Source organism: Piliocolobus tephrosceles, chromosome 2, assembly GCF_002776525.5.
Source record: "Piliocolobus tephrosceles isolate RC106 chromosome 2, ASM277652v3, whole genome shotgun sequence".
Lineage (NCBI taxonomy): Eukaryota > Metazoa > Chordata > Mammalia > Primates > Cercopithecidae > Piliocolobus > Piliocolobus tephrosceles.
In genome coordinates, this window is record NC_045435.1 from 192,505,637 (window position 1) to 192,521,943 (window position 16,307).

At 42.7% G+C, this 16,307-nt stretch overlaps 1 protein-coding gene across 1 annotated transcript in view; it reads left to right on the top strand.

Annotated features, from left to right (window-relative positions):
* Nucleotides 1-16,307, top strand: part of UBXN7 (UBX domain protein 7) — a 78,488-nt gene that overhangs the window by 10,812 nt on the left and 51,369 nt on the right. Inside the window, exon 2 of the mRNA XM_023214822.3 lies at nucleotides 15,472-15,619. Within this exon, the coding sequence (XP_023070590.2) occupies nucleotides 15,472-15,619 (148 nt within the window). The remainder of the gene's footprint in view (nucleotides 1-15,471; nucleotides 15,620-16,307) is intronic.

Genomic DNA, 16,307 nt, shown 5'->3' on the forward strand with positions numbered 1-16,307 from the left:
GGGGTCAAGTGATCCTCCTGCCTCAGCCTCCTATGTAGTTGGGACTACAGGCACACACCACCATGCCCAGCTAATGTTTTATTTTCTGTATAGATGAGGTCTTCCTGTGTTGCCCAGGCTGGTCTCAAACTCCTGCCTTGGTCTCCCACAGTGCTGGGGTTACTGGTGTGAGCCTCCACGCTTGGGGTTTTTTTGTTTGTTTGTTTGTTTTGTTTTTTGTTTTTTTTTTTTTGAGACGGAGTCTCGCTCTGTTGCCCAGGCTGGAGTGCAGTGGCCGGATCCCAGCTCACTCAAGCTCCGCCTTCCGGATTTACGCCATTCTCCTGCCTCAGCCTCCCGAGTAGCTGGGACTACAGGCGCCCGCCACCTCACCCAGCTAGTTTTTTGTATGTTTTTTAGTAGAGACGGGGTTTCATCGTGTTAGCCAGGATGGTCTTGATCTCCTGATCTTGTGATCTGCCCGTCTTGGCCTCCCAAAGTGCTGGGATTACAGATGTGAGCCACCGTGCCCGGCCTGTTTTTTGTTTTTGAGATGGAGTCTCACCCTGTCACCCAGGCTGGAGTGCAGTGGCGTGATCTCGGTTTATTGCAACCTCTGCCTCCTGGGTTCAAGCGATTCTCCTGCCTCACCCTCCCAAGTAATTGGGACTACAGGCGCACACCACCATGCCTGGATAATTTTTGTATTTTTATTAGAGACAGGGTTTCACCATGTTGGCCAATCTGGTCTTGAACTCCTGGCCTCAAGTGATCTGCCCGCCTCAACCTCCCAAAGTGTTGGGATTACTATGAGCTACCATGCCCGGCCATTTTTTTTTTTAAAGCTATTTCAATAAGTGTGTAATGATATGTCATTGTGGTCTTAATTTGCATTTCTCAGATAACTAATGATATGGGGCATTTTTCATGTAATAACGTACCATCTATAAATCTTTTTTTTTTTTTTTGAGATGGAGTCTCGCTCTGTTGCCAGGCTGGAGTGCAGTGGTGTGATCTCAGCTCACTGCAGCTTCCACCTCCTGAGTTTAAGCTGTTCTCCTGCCTCAGCCTCCCAAGTAGCTGGGACTACAGGCGCCCACCACCACACCCAGCTAATTTTTTGTATTTTTAGTAGAGACGGGGGTTTCTTCATGTTGGCCAGGATGCTCTTGATCTCCTGACCTTGTGATCCGCCTGCCTCAGCCTCCCAAAGTGCTGGGATTACGGGTGTGAGCCAACGCGCCTGGCCACCATCCATAAATCTTTCAAGCCCCAACTTTTAATTAGATTCAACAGACATAAGATTACTCTATCAAATTGCTGTAAATGTTTCTGAATGCTTCCACTGGAATTTGTATTTTTATCTTGTCACAGACTAGTAAGAGATAGCTGGTCTAAGGACTACCGTTTCGGTAGCACTGGCCTAGGTGATGGCAGAGCAGGAACTGGAACTCTGGCATCTTGGCTCCTAGGCGCATGCATTTTCCACCATTAGCACTAGTTCCTGCACCACTGGGTCCTTTTGTGAACTGACGAATGTTTGCCCTATCTATCCCCTAACTTAATAGTTCAATTTCTCTGTACTCACTTAGTTTTTTTTTGGTATGCATTTAAAAATGTTTTCAATATTTGAAAGCTTAAAACTCCAGGATTAGAGGCTGAGGTTAAAATTTCAGCTTATTTCTCACAACTATCATCCACTCCCATATCCTTGGCAAGTAGTTTAGCTTACTTTGGTATCATTGCTGGGGAAAATGTGGAGCGGAAAAGTAACCTCTTGTCCCTGTCATTTCTGTAGAGGGATGAGGATGATTGTTTTAAAAGTCTCTGTGGCTGCTGTACTTTGGTTTTTGGATGGTAGTGAGGAGATGGTCACTGTCCTTTTGGCACTGAGCGTAGTGTAGACAGTGTGCGTAAGAATATAAACTAGAAGATGGCAGCATGAAAATGGCCATCATAAATTGTGTGCCACAGCTGGGTTAAGTAATGCCCTTTGGTGCCATTCATTAGCAAGTGTAAGACAGATGGAGAGAAGGACAGATAAAGGAAGTTTCAGAAGGGGGTTCATGTGGTGAGAAACAAAGTAGGACTCCTGTCATGGGGTATAGATGACTAGATTAGATTAAGCTACCCTGCTGCTGCCTACAATATTGGAGCCTCAAAATAAGCCCATTAAAAATTTTTTTTTCTTTCTTTTTTGTTTTTGAGACGGAGTCTTGCTCTGTCACTCAGGCTGGAGTGCAATGGCGCAATCTTGGCTCACGGCAACCTCCACCTCCCAGGGTCAAACGATTCTCCTGCCTTAGACTCCTGAGTAGCTGGGATTACAGGCACGCATCACCACGACTGGCTAATTTTTTTTGGTACTTACAGTAGAGATGGGGTATCACCATGTTGGCTGGTCTCTCCTGACTTCAGGTGATCCGTCCACCTTGGCCTCCCAAAGTGCTGGGATTACAGACGTGAGACACCGTGCCCAGTCCCAATAAGCCCATTTTTAACAAGTTTGCAAAGAGTTTAAATCTGTAAACTTGTCAAACTTGTTTTATTAGCCCCCACTTAAAAAAAAAAGAAAAAAAAAGTTATGTTCTTCTAACTGTAGTAAGATAGAAGTCCAAATTCTTTACAGCTGATCCATCAGTAATTGTTAAGCACCTCTCAGGTGTGTAGGTAAAATGTGCAACTTCACTAAACTTGTTTATCACTGTTCCTTGCCTTACATCATTTAGCCCTCCTTACTTTTCAACGTCTTCCCTGTCAGTTAACCTTCACTTCTTCATATTCCTCTGTGTAGCTCAGTGGTAGTGTTATAGGCACTTACAGTAGGACAGTTCTATCCATTCCAGAAGTTTAACACTTTTAGTTGCCTTGCTGACAAATTACCGCAAATTGAGTGGTTTAACACACATTTATTCTGTCATGGTTCTGGAGGCTGGAAGTCTGAAATGAAGGTTCGAGTAGTCTTTTGGGGGACATTTTTCAGTCCACCACATCACCCCTGGCTTCTCTTCATGAAATTCCAGTAGTGTCCCCAACTCCCCAGGCGTGAAACACCAAAAATGGTCTCTCATGTTACTGAATGCCTCCAGGGCTTCGACACTGAGAACCACTGGAACCTTTAATTCTCTTTCAGTTAGCTGCTGTTTCTAAAATGATTCACTAAGTGTTACGCTAAGAACAACTGATGATACAGGAACAGATGGCTTAGTTTGGCTTTATTTAAGAAAGTGAATGGTATACTTTGCTTCATGGACTTCTTTCTAGCACTACCTTTGTTCAGAATTACCAAGATTTAGCATGTGCTTCCTTTTTAAAAAATCTGTGTGTGTAGTGGCACTTTTTTTGGAAAGCTCTTGCAGGTCACTGTCCTGACAGAATCCAAAGATGGAAGTCATCCTGTCACATTATTTATTTATTTATTTAGAGATAGGATCTTGCTCTGTTGCCCAGGCTGGAGTGTAGTGGCGTGATCTTGGCTCACTGCAACCTGCACCTTCTGGGTCCAAGTGATTCTCCCACCTCGGCCTCCCTAGTAGCTGGGACTACCGACACCCACCACCAGGCCCAGCTAATTTTGGTTATTTTTAGTAGAGATGGGGTTTCGCCATGTGGGCCAGGCTGGTCTCCAACTCCTGGACTCAAGTGATCCGCCCACCTTGGCCTCCCAAAGTGCTGGGATTACAGGCGTGAGCCACCGCGCCTGACCTCAGATTGTTACCTTTCTACAGTCTTCACACAACCATTTAATGTGAGAACCTAACCATCTCAGGAATGTGCTCCCTAAAGGTTAGGTTCTCACATTAAATGGTTGTGTGAAGACTGTAGAAAGGATGGCAAAATAGTCTTTCCCCATCTTCTAACTCTGGACCCTGAGTGTTGACATCATCTGCCCCAAAATATTACAGTTGTTATTTCCTTTACTATAGTCTTATTTGTTGTGCATTGTAATGCCATTCGCTGTAGAATCCTTTTAATAAATTCTCTTGTAATGTTTAACTCTATAGACCTATGAATCTTAGAAATTTTAGAATACATACTGTACTTCTGTTTAGTTTTCTACTGCCTTTATATCAGCCCTCAATGCTTCTCAGTCACACAGGAGTGCTGTTACAGATTTCTTTGAGGCAGATCCCTTGCATGTATCATTTTGTTCTCTATGCATACCATTCACTTTCTAGTGTAATAGTGTTTTGCTGTCTTCATTGTATTGCTCTTAAAAAAATGAGTGTTTAACTCGAATGAGACACATGTTCATAGCATCAGATGAGTGAGAAAAAGAAAAATGCGATGTCTTTCTCTGCCTGTTCACTGTCAGAAATGTATAAGCTATATATGTTCACACTTTACACGTCCATGTCATTTACATATAGAGTACCGTAAACTTGGGACTGTCTGTCTGTCTCCCTCCCTCCCTCCCTCCCTCCTTTCCTTCCTTCCTTCCTTCCTTGTCTTCTTTTCTTTCTTGAGACGGAGTCTTGCTCTGTCACCCAGGCTGGAGTGCAGTGGCGTGATCTCGGCTCACAGCAACCTCTGCCTCCTGGGTTCCAGCGATTCTCCCACCCCAGCCTCCCGAGTAGCTGGGATTACAGACTCCTACCATCATGCCCAGCTAATTTTGTGTTTTTAGTAGAGACAGGGTTTCACATGTTGGTCAGGCTGGTCTCAAACTCCTGACTTCAAGTGAACCACTGTGCCTGGCCAGTCTATTAATAGCTAACTGCTGATTGAGAGGTATCCCAAGTTCTTTCATGTGAATTTTCTTTTTCTTTTTAAGAGACAGGATTTTACTCTGTCACCCAGGTTGGAGTGGTATGATCATAGCTCACAGCAGCCTCAAAACTCCTGGACTTAAGCAGTCCTTCCACTTCAGCCTCCCGAGTAGCTGAGACTATAGGCACTTGCCACCACGCCTGGCTAATCTTTTTATTTTTTGTAGAGATGGGGTTTTTTACCATGTTGCCCAGACTGGTCTCAAACTTGTGAGCTCAAGCAGTCTGTCTGCCTCTGCCTTCCAAAGTGCTGGGATTCCAGTGTGAGCCATCACACCCAGCTGAATTCTCTTAATTCACAGTAGCACTTCATGAAGTTGATAAATCCCCATTTTATAACTGAGGAAACTGATGCCTAGAGAAATTAGTAACTTGCTCAGAGTCACACTAGTGAATGACAGAAGTAGGAGTCAAACCCAGGTTTATCTGAGTAGTTTCCAGGCTCTTACTAAATCATGTCTATTCTGTACTCCTTAGCATGAGTACAGAAGGGAATTTGAAGAATATTTTCTCTTTGTTACTGGGCATAAGACAGGGCAGAGGCAGGCCGGGCGCGGTGGCTCTCGCCTGTAATCCCAGCACTTTGGGAGGCTGAGGCGGGTGGATCATGAGGTCAGGAGATCGAGACCATCCTGGCTAACACAGTGAAACCCCGTCTCTCCTAAAAATATGAAAAAATTAGCTGGGCGTGGTGGCGGGCGCCTGTAGTCCCAGCTACTCTGGAGGCTGAGGCAGGAGAATGGCGCGAACCCGGGAGGTGGAGCTTGCAGTGAGCCGAGATTGTGCCACTGCACTCCAGTCTGGGGGACAGAGCCAGACTCTGTCTCAAAAAAAAAAAAAAAGGCAGAGCAGAGGCAAAGGTTTTTATACATTAATTTTAACTTCTTGCTGTGTCTGTGGCTCCAGGTGCTTAATGTCTTTTCATGCCCTAAGTTGCCCTCACGTGGTACTGCAGGCCTTTCTTACCTCTTCCCTGAAAGGCACTTGTGACACTAAAGCTACTTATATCCCTCTTCTTCTAAATCAACACCCTTTTCCTCTGTGTATCAACTCTAAATTCATTGTTACTAGCTTCTAAGAGAAGGCAATGTGATTGAATTAATTTAGATTATGAAATGATTGATACATCCTTAACTCTAGTAAGTCTTCATATTTTTAAATAGGATGTTTGTTTACTCAAATTAATCTCTGAATTGGAAGTATTTTAGGCAGCATAATAACATGAAAAAAAATAGGCACCTAGGAAAAGACTTTTGGGCTAGGCAGACTAAAATGTTGACAGGCCTGCTTGCTTGAGGATTGACTTCACAAGTTTCTGATTCTCATCAGAACCCACAAATTCTCTAAATGGTTCCCCTGGCAGTGGCATTGGAGTTCTGGTAGGTGAAGGGTGGTGGAAAGGGTGGCAACAGTATTTGTATGTAGTGGCATTTTTAAGTTGAATTTCCTTTTTTTTTTTTTTCTTTTTGAGACAGTCTTGCTCAGTCGCCTAGGTTGGAGTGCAATGGTGCGATCTCAGCTCATTGCAACCTCTGCCTCCTGGGTTCAAGTGATTCTCCCACCTCAGCCTCCCGAGTAGCTGGGATTATACACTCCCACCATCATGCCTGGCTAATTTTTGCAGAGACAGAGTTTCACCATGTTGGCCAGGCTGGTCTCGAACTCCTGACCTCAGGTGATCTGCCCCCCTCAGCCTCCCAAAGTGCTGGGATTACAGGCATGAGCCACCATGCCTGGTGTAAGTTGAATTTCCTATGACCAGATAAGTTTGTGAGTGAAAGTAGCCAGCGTTGGTTGCTGTTATGGCAGAAGTGAGTTTAATTTCACCATCAACATGTTCTTTCTGCTTTTTTGTGGTGCTGTAGTGCAGTATGAGCACTTAGACAAGAGCCAAAATAGTGTAAATTTGGCCACTTAATTCTCTGAAAAGGAAGTTTGGTCCATACCTTGAGAAGCTAGTTTTAGGGTTCATTGGGAGGCAGATGTTAACAGATTGTGCATCTCTACTAGAACAAGCAGCCAACAGTAGTCTTCCTGTAAGAAACCTTTAATTTTCAGCTGCTGTCTAAATTAAAATGGTAGAGTACAGTAGTCACTGAACTTTTTTTTTTTTTTTTTGAGACGGAATCTTGTACTGTCTCCCAGGCTGGAGTGCAGTGGCACGATCTGGGCTCACTGAAAGCTCCGCCTCCCGGGTTCACACCATTCTCCTGCCCCAGCCTCCCGAGTAGCTGGGACTACAGGCGCCCGCCACCATGCCTGGCTAATATTTTGTATTTTTTTAGTGGAGACGGGGTTTCACTGTGTTAGCCAGGATAGTGTTCATCTCCTGACCTCGTGATCCGCCCGCCTGGGCCTCCCAAAGTGCTGAGATTACAGATGTGAGCCACCACGCCCAGCCTTTTTTTTTTTTTGAGATGGGAGTCTCGCTCTGTTGCCAGGCTGGAGTGCAGTGGCGCAATCTAAGCTCACCGCAACCTCTGACTCCCTGGTTGAAGTGATTTTCCTTCTTCAGACTCCCGAGTAGCTGGGATTACAGGCACATGCCACCACACCCAGCCAATTTTTTTTTTTTTTTTTGTATTTTTTTAGTAGAGATGGGGTTTCACCATGTTGGCCAGGATGGTCTTGATCTCCTGACCTCGTGATCCACCCATCTTGGCCTCCCAAAGTGCTGGGATTACAGGCGTGAGCCACTGTGCCTGGCCCACTGAACTTTTACAGACTAGCATTTAAGAAGTATGATAATGTGGCCGGGCGCGGTGGCTCACACCTGTAATCACAGCACTTTGGGAGTCCGAGGTGGGGAGATTACAAGGTCAGGAGATTGAGACCATCCTGGCCAACACGGTGAAACGCCATCTGTACTAAAAATACAAAAATTAGTTGAGCATGCTGGTGGCGCCTGTAGTCCCAGCTACTCGGGAGGCTGAGGCAGGAGAACCGCTTGAACCTGGGAGACGGAGGTTGCAGTGAGGCAAGATGGCGCCACTGCACTCCAGCCTGGGCAACAGAGCGAGACTCTGTCTCAAAAGAAAAAAAAAAGAAGAAGTATGATAATACAACAATGTAACTGGAGACAGTGTACAAATATTAGGGAAACACTGAAAGCCTCAGGTTTTATGAGTAAGAATGTGGTAGCATATGTGTCTTGAAATTGTTTATCAAATTTATGCTGTTTTTGCCCGAAGAATTTGTATTTAGTTGCATAACATAAGGTTGGCTGTGGGGATATTAGAACTTTTCCTTTCCTTCAAAAAGTTGCATTTGTGTTTTTGTTTTGATATTTCATTTTTTAAAGTGTTTTATGATATTTAGAATGTTAAATTTGTATATACTACAATTTAACTTTTGGTTCAGCTCCACTGAGAACTTAGGAAGAAGTAACTGGGATGACAAAAGTGAGATCTGCGCTAGTTGAGTGAGCTTTTAAAGTTTGAGAGACAGAAGAGCTAGCAGAGACAAGGGTAGAGATTATGACTCACTGGAAAAGTATATATTTGTTCCTGCTTCAGAGTGAGGAGGGAGGGGAGATGTTCAGAACGTAACAGAAAGGTGGGTGTTTGGTTGGTTGTCCCAACCGCTATCCAAATCATGCAAAGATAGGGCTTTATAAAGTCCTACCAAGGGAACTGCCTAGATGATGCTGGTAGGTCCATGTGGCTGAGGGGATGATACAGAGGTGAGATGAGAGTAGAGGGATATAAAATGAGAGGGGTAAGGAACAAATCTTGTATGCAGCTTGAGAGGGATTAAAACTTTTCCAGTCAGTAAGACAGAACTGTTGAAATAGGAAGATAGACAATTGAACTTACATTATTTTGCTGTGTTGAAGGTACACCCGGCCCTCCATATCCATGGGTTCTGTATTGGTGAATTTAGCCTGTGTATTGAAAATATTCAGGGAAAAGGCCAGGTGCAGTGCAGTGGCACATGCCTTGTAATCCCCAACACTTTGGGAGGCCAAGGTGGGCAGATCACCTGAGGTCAGGAGTTCAGGACCAGCCTAGCCAACATGGCGAAACCCTGTCTCTACTAGACATACAAAATTAGCTGGGTGTGGGCAGACGCCTGTAATCCCAGCCACCTGGGAGGCTGAGGCAGGAGAATTGCTTGAACCTAAGAGGCAGAGGTTGCAGTGAGCAGAGATGGTACCACTGCACTCCAGCAAAAAGAAACAAAATATTCAGGGAAAAAGAAAACATTGTTGCATCTCTACTGAACATGTATAGACTTTTCTGTTTATCATTGTTTTCTACAGTGTAACAGCTGTTTACATTGTATTAGGTGCAGTGTAGTAGCATTTACATTGTATTAGGTGCTATAAGTAATCTAGAGATGATTTAAAGTATAGATTGTTTGCAAATACTGTACCATTTTGTATGAAGAACTTGAACATTCTCAAAGTTTGGTATCCTTGGGCGGTAATGGAACCAATACCCCATGGATACTGGAGGGATGACTATATATCAAAGAGGCCAAGAGGTGTGAGATACAGTAATTCATGTAAGAGATGTTGAGGGCTTGAACTAAGACTGTGGCAGTGGACATAGGAAAGGCTGGATAGGAGTGGTATTAACTAGAAGGAACTATAGGCCTCTTTGGTTAACGGATGGGATGTTCACTTGGAGTGAGAATTCTAAGAATGTTTCTCAAATTTGAGTAATGTATGAAGCTCTTTGGAAAAACCTCCCTGGTCCTGTGTAACTTAAATTACCATATATACCCCGATAAAAGGCAGACTCCAAATGAAAGGCAGTTGTTTTTCTCTAATTTCCCAAAAGGGTGTTTGTTTTTTCAATTTTTAAAATTGTATTAACATATACATAAGAAAATTTATCGGCCGGGCGCGGTGGCTCAAGCCTGTAATCCCAGCACTTTGGGAGGCCGAGACGGGTGGATCACGAGGTCAGGAGATCGAGACCATCCTGGTCTACACGGTGAAACCCCGTCTCTAGTAAAAATACAAAAAACTAGCCGGGTGAGGTGGCGGGAGCCTGTGGTCCCAGCTACTCTGGAGGCTGAGGCAGGAGAATGGCGTAAACCCGGGAGGCGGAGCTTGTAGTGAGCTGAGATCCGGCCACTGCACTCCAGCCCGGGCGACAGAGCGAGACTCCGTCGCAAAAAAAAAAAAAAAAGAAAAAAAGAAAAAAAAAGAAAATTTATCATTTTAACCTTTTTTTGAGACAGAGTTTCACTCTTGTTGCCCAGGCTGGAGTGCAATGGAGTGACCTCAGCTTTGCACTTTGGGTTCAAGCGCTTCTCCTCCCTCAGCCTCCCTAGTAGCTGGAATTACAGGTGCCCACCACACCCGGCTAATTTTTGTTATTTTTTTAGTAGAGACGGGGTTTTACCATGTTGGCCAGGCTGGTTTCAAACTCCTGACCTCAAGTGATCTGCCCACATCAGCCTCCTAAAGTGCTAGGATTACAGCTGCGAGCCACCGTGCTTGGCCCATTTTAACCATTTTTAAGGGTACAGTTCGGTGGTATTAAATACATTAATAATGTGTAACCATTACCACCGACTCTCTCTATAACTCTTTGTCTTGTAAAACTAAAACTGTATACCCATTAAACAATAACTCCCTATTCCTCATTCTACCTTCCTCCAGCCCCTGGCAACCATCATTCTACTTTCTGACTGTGATTTTTAGTGCTCTAAATATCTCACATAAGTGGAATCATACAGCATTTGTATTTTTGTGAGTGGCTTATTTCACTTAGCATAATGTCCTCAAGGTTCATTCGTGTCAGAATTTCTTTCCTTTTTAAGGCTCTATGATATTCCACTGTATGAATATACTACTTTAGTTTATCCATTCATGTGTTGATGGGTACTTGGGTGGCTTCCATGTTTTACCTACTGTGAATAATGCTATTATGAAAATGGGCATATAAATATCTTTTTGAGACCCTGCTTTCAGTTCTCTGGGTATATCTCCAGAAGTGAAATTACTGGATCATATGGTAATTCTGTTGTTAGTTTTTTGAGGAATCGCCATGGTTTTTCCACCCTAGTTGTACCATTTTATATTCCCATCAAGAGTGCATAGTGGTTCCAGTTTCTCTACATCCTCACCCACACTTGTTATTTTTTGTTTTTTAATAGTAGCCTTTTTAATGGGTATAACCTGGTACTAAAAAAACAGTTGACTGTCAACTATGTGCGTTTCTAGAGATTTAAGTGAAATGATCAGGTGCTTTCTTGGGTAATTTTTATTAATTTGAAATTATTACATACATTGTATATTCATGGCTTTTTTTTTTTTTTTTTTTGAGATGAAGTCTCATTTTGTCACCCAAACTGAAGTGCAGTGGTGTGATCTCAGCTTGCTGTAACCTCTGCCTCTTGGATTCAAGAGATTTTCCTGCCTCAGCTTCCCTAATAGCTGAGATTTCAGACGCCTGCCACCATGCCTGGCTGATTTTTGTATTTCTAGTAGAAGACGGGGTTTCACCCTGTTGGCCAGGCTGGTCTGGAACTCCTGAGCTCAAATGATGCACCTGCCTCAGCCTCCCAAAGTGCCAGGTTTACAGGCATGAGCCACCGCACCTGGCTGCCTTTTTTCAGTCATATTTTATGAAATGAGTTTATTCAGTTGTTTTCATTTGCACCTTAAATATATATCTTTATCAGTTTTCAGAAAAGGCTATAGCTACTCCATGTCATCTACTAGTTTGTTTGTTTTTGAGATGAAGTCTTACTCTTGTGCCCCAGGCTAGAGTGCAATGGCTCACTGCAACCTCTGCTCCCAGGTTAAGTGATTACCCTGCCTCAGCCTCCCGAGTAGCTGGAATTACAAGTGCCTGCCACCAAGTCTGGCTAATTTTTGCATTTTTAGTAGAGAAGGGGTTTCACCATGTTGGTCAGGCTGGTCTTGAACTCCTGACCTCAGCTGATCCACCTGCCTCGGCCTCCCAAAGTGCTGGGATTACAGGTGTGAGCCACTGTGCTCGGCCATCTGCTAGTGTTTTGAAGCATGTTATTTTCACTTCTTTTTAAATCTATCTTAAATCCATTATTCCAGCGTATCCATTTGCTATTTATTTCCACAGTGTAACCATACTGCTTTATAAATTAATTTTAAAACATAAGTATATGCACAAAGTACAAAATTAAATTGTTATGAAAGGGTTGCCAGTGGTTTTGACTAAGGCCTACTCCCTCTCTCTCTAGTGTATAGCTAATGAGTTAAAGTACTATGAGATATCACTAAGTTTATCAGACATTGATCACATGCAAGCAAGCCTGATGCCAGGTGCTGGGAGATACCAAGGCAAGAAAACCAGTTCCTCTGTTCAAGAACCGTCTATTCTTTTGGGGGAGCCAGAAAATAAACCAACATTTACTAGTAATATATCCATGGATACAATAGAACGTTATCTCAGGGATGGGAATGGGCAGGTAGGCTAGTATACAAATCAACAAAGTAACATTTCTGTTGATTTCAGCGTGCATGAACTAGATGAGGGGATGATGGGGAAGATAAGGGCATTCCAAGCATGTAATGAATTTGACTATAGTAAACTATGTAGGATGAGAAAGAAGAAAGGCAAAGCCAGAGAAATAAGCTGAGGCCTGATCACAAAGGGCTTTCCAGATCATAAAGACTTGAATTTATACTGCAGGCATCAGAAGAAAGCCATTAAGGAATTTTGTTTTTGTTTTTGTTTTTTTGAAACGGAGTCTCGCTCTGTTGACCAAGCTGGAGTGAAGTGGCACAATCTCAGCTCACTGCAACCTCCGCCTCCCACGTTCAAGTGATTCTCCTGCCTCAGCCTCCTGAGTAGCTGGGATTGCAGGTGTGTGCCAACACACCTGGCTAATTTTTGTATTTTTAGTAGAGACGGGGTTTCACCATGTTGATCGGGCTGGTCTCGAACTCCTAACCTCCTAACCGCCTACTTTGGCCTCCAAAAGTGCTGGGATTACAGGTGTAAGCCACCATGCCTGGTCGCCATTAAGGGATTTTAAACAGGAGGATGATACAATGAGACTTATATTTTGGAACATACCCTCTGCAGCAAGGTGGAAGGTGGAATAATGATCAGTTAGGAGCCTGTTGAAGTAATTGAGGTAAGTATTAAGGACTTGCCTTAGAGACAGTGTAGTACAGAAGAGAAAACAGTGAGAGACAGTAAGAGTAGAGTTAGCACTTCGATTTCTTGCAGTAAGGATAATGTCGAGTGATAACATGAATAACCCTGCTGCTGAGAAAAACAGTGCTGAAGAATGTATGTATTCAAAACAATTTTTAAGGCCTAGTGTGGTGATTCACTCCTGTAATCCCTGCACTTTGGGAGGCCAAGGCCGGCGGATCACCTGACGGGCGGATCACCTGAGGTCAGGAGGTCAAGACCAGCCTGGCCAACATGGTGAAACCTTGTCTCTACTAAAAATACAAAAATTAGCCCAGCGTGGTGGCAGGCACCTGTAATCTCAGCCACTTGGGAGGCGGAGACAGGATTGTTACAGTCACATTTCCCATGTGGTCTTGAAAAACTTCCAAGTCAGGAATGTGTTTAAACTGGTCTCTGGTAGTGCCCGTGGGTGCCTTGAAAAGTCTGTCAAATCATACCCTCTTAGGATGAAATGTACCTTCAACCCAAGCTTCAGAATTCTGCAGATTAAAATTTCAAGGCATATGACATCACAGTAAAAAAATCACAAATCAGACAAAAACTGTGGCACAGTGAGCAAGATCCAGCAGAAACATGAGATAGTGACTTATAGAAACTGTAGAAATTTTATATTTTCCCTTAGTGATTCCAATAAGTTTGGTTAATATGCTTGAAGAAATGAAAGATTGAAATAGGAGTATGAATTAAGTATCTCCAAAACACGATCAAGCAGATGAGGAGGTAAACAAAAACAGAACTTCCAGTTATAAAAAATTAGCTGAAATCAAAAACTCAGTGAGCAAGGGAAGAAACAGTTTGGCACAGCTAAAGGGAAAATGTGTGAACTCGAAGTAGCATTGAAGAGATTACCCACAATGCACATAGAGAGCTAAAGAGACAATATGCATGTGAAAGAAAGGTTGAGACATAAAGGTAAGAGTAAAGAGTTGTAACATACATCTAATTGGAGTTACAGAGGAAATACGTGTGAATGGAGGGTGAGGCAGCGATCAAATAGAAATTGCTGTGACTTTTTCAGAACTGATAAAAGACAATCTTCAAGTGGTAGAAGTCCACTGAATCCCAGAGAGGATAAATAAAATCAGCCCTGACAAATCAGAGTGAAATTGCAGAAGGCTAAAGACAGAGGGTCTTAAAAGCAACTAGAAACAACAGATTGCTATAAAAACATTTTTCTGTAGTCTGGCAACTGATTTCCCAGCAGCAACAACAGAAGCCGGAGGACATTGGAATGCTGTCTTCAATATTCTGGGAGAAAATAGCTGTCAGCTTTGAAATGGAATACCCAGTAAAACTGTCAGGAATGACAGCGAAATAAAGACATTTTCAGGCAAAAACTTAAGAGCATTTACCATCAAGAGAAGGAGATTCTAAGGGATGTAATTCAGATAGAAGAAAATTCATCCCAAATGGAAAGCTTGAGGTGCTTTTTAGTGGCCATAAAATGTTCAATTTACATTCTGTCATTAGACATTTTTGTTGTTTCCAACTTTTCAATATAAACTGAAGCTATGCTGGACATGTGTATGAACATGTTTATGCATATAGTATTTTATGTAGATTTTATTTTATTTTGACTAGAAGCCGAAATTACTGAGTCAAAAAAGGAATGAGTATTTTTGTTTCTGGAATACATGTTGTAAAATTGTTTTCTTAAAGGACCTTACCAATTTACATTTCATTTAGCAGAGTCCGTTAGCTTTACTTTATTTACAAATTAGTTAGTTTGTAATAGGGACATTTTTAAATGATGAAGATTGACATTTCTTACCAGATTTTGACTTAGTTATGTCTTAGACAAAAAATGTTCCTTCTCACTTGTTTGTCATTGGTATTAAAGATGCCTTTTTTTTTTTTTGAGACAGAGTCTCGCTTTGTTGCCCAGGCTGGAGTGCAGTGGCATGACCCTGGCTCACTGCAAGCTCTGCCTACTGGGTTCAAGCGATTCTCCTACCTCAGCCTCCCGAGTAACTGGGATTACAGGTGCATACCACCATGCTTGGCACATTTTTGTTTTTAGTAGAGACGGGGCTTCACCATGTTGGTTGGGCTGGTCTCCAACTCCTGACCTCGTGATCCACGTGCCTCGGCCTCCCAAGGTGTTGGGATTACAGGTGTGAGCCGCTGTGCCCATCCTGATGCTTTCTTTTTAACAGAAATGCTAACTGAAATGTATTCTTTCTAACAAAGCATTTCTAACTTTCTAGAACGTAGTCTTTCATTTTTCTTTATCTTTTTTCAGCTTATTCCCAAATATATACTTTGGCCATTTAAATAAATGGCCAAAAAAAAAAAAAAAACAAAAAAACAGAAGTGGCCAAAAAATGCTTTAATATTTAGTTTTTGTTTTATTATGAAGGATGATTACTCTTTAATGCTTCTACGTTCTTTTCTAGCTCTGTGTATTTCACTTCAAGAATGTGTGCATTTTTTTCTAGCTCGGTGTATTTCACAAGAAATTCATTCTAAAAGGGAAAAATACTGTTGATTTACTTGGGAATTCTAATATGAGCTGAAAAAAGAGGCGGTCTTTTTTTTTTTTTTTTTTTAACGTTTTTCCTGTCTTTTTACTGTTTCAGGTGCAAGTGAAAGTGTAGGAAAACATATGCTTGAAGCGTGCAACAATAATCTGGAAATGGCAGTCACTATGTTTTTGGATGGTGGAGGAATCGCTGAAGAGCCCAGTACCAGTTCAGCAAGTGTCTCTGCTGTCAGACCACACCCAGAGTACGAATTTAATGTATATTGTCAGGAGCTGTCCATCGCCTCAATTAAGTAGTTGTATTTTTATCAAAGCTAGGTCAATTCTCTGGTTTTGAAATAAATGAAAGGCTGAAAGCCTCTGAAAAAGTATGAAGTGGAAATTTTTGTAGTTACATATGTTTGATTCTTTAGATACTGTCTTGCCTTATTGAATCCTCAAAGGAACCATATAGGCTCTGTGAAGTCGGGAAGATGGGGTTGGTGGGAGTGTGTGGTGCTGCTCTGCTAGGATTGGCCCGTGGCCAGCAGGGCCTGTGTGCCTCACGGCAGCAACAGATAAACAAACAGAAACCTTATTGGATGGCATTATCAACATTTTACCAATAAGGAAGCAGAGGCATAGCCATTTCCCTAAGCTACACAGCATTAAGTAGCAGTAAAGCTCAGATTTCCCAATTATAGATTTTTCTACATTCACAGAAATGTTTTGAGTTGCCATGAAAAATGTTTGAAACTAGGCTGGGCATGGTGGCTCACACCTATAATCCCGGCACTTTGGGAGGCCGAGGCGGGCTGATCATGAGGTCAGGAGTTCAAGACCAGCTTGACCAACATAGTGAAACCCTGTCTCTACTAAAAAAAATACAAAAATTAGCCAGGCGTGGTGGCGGGTGCCTGTAATCCCAACTACTCGGGAGGCTGAAGCACAAGA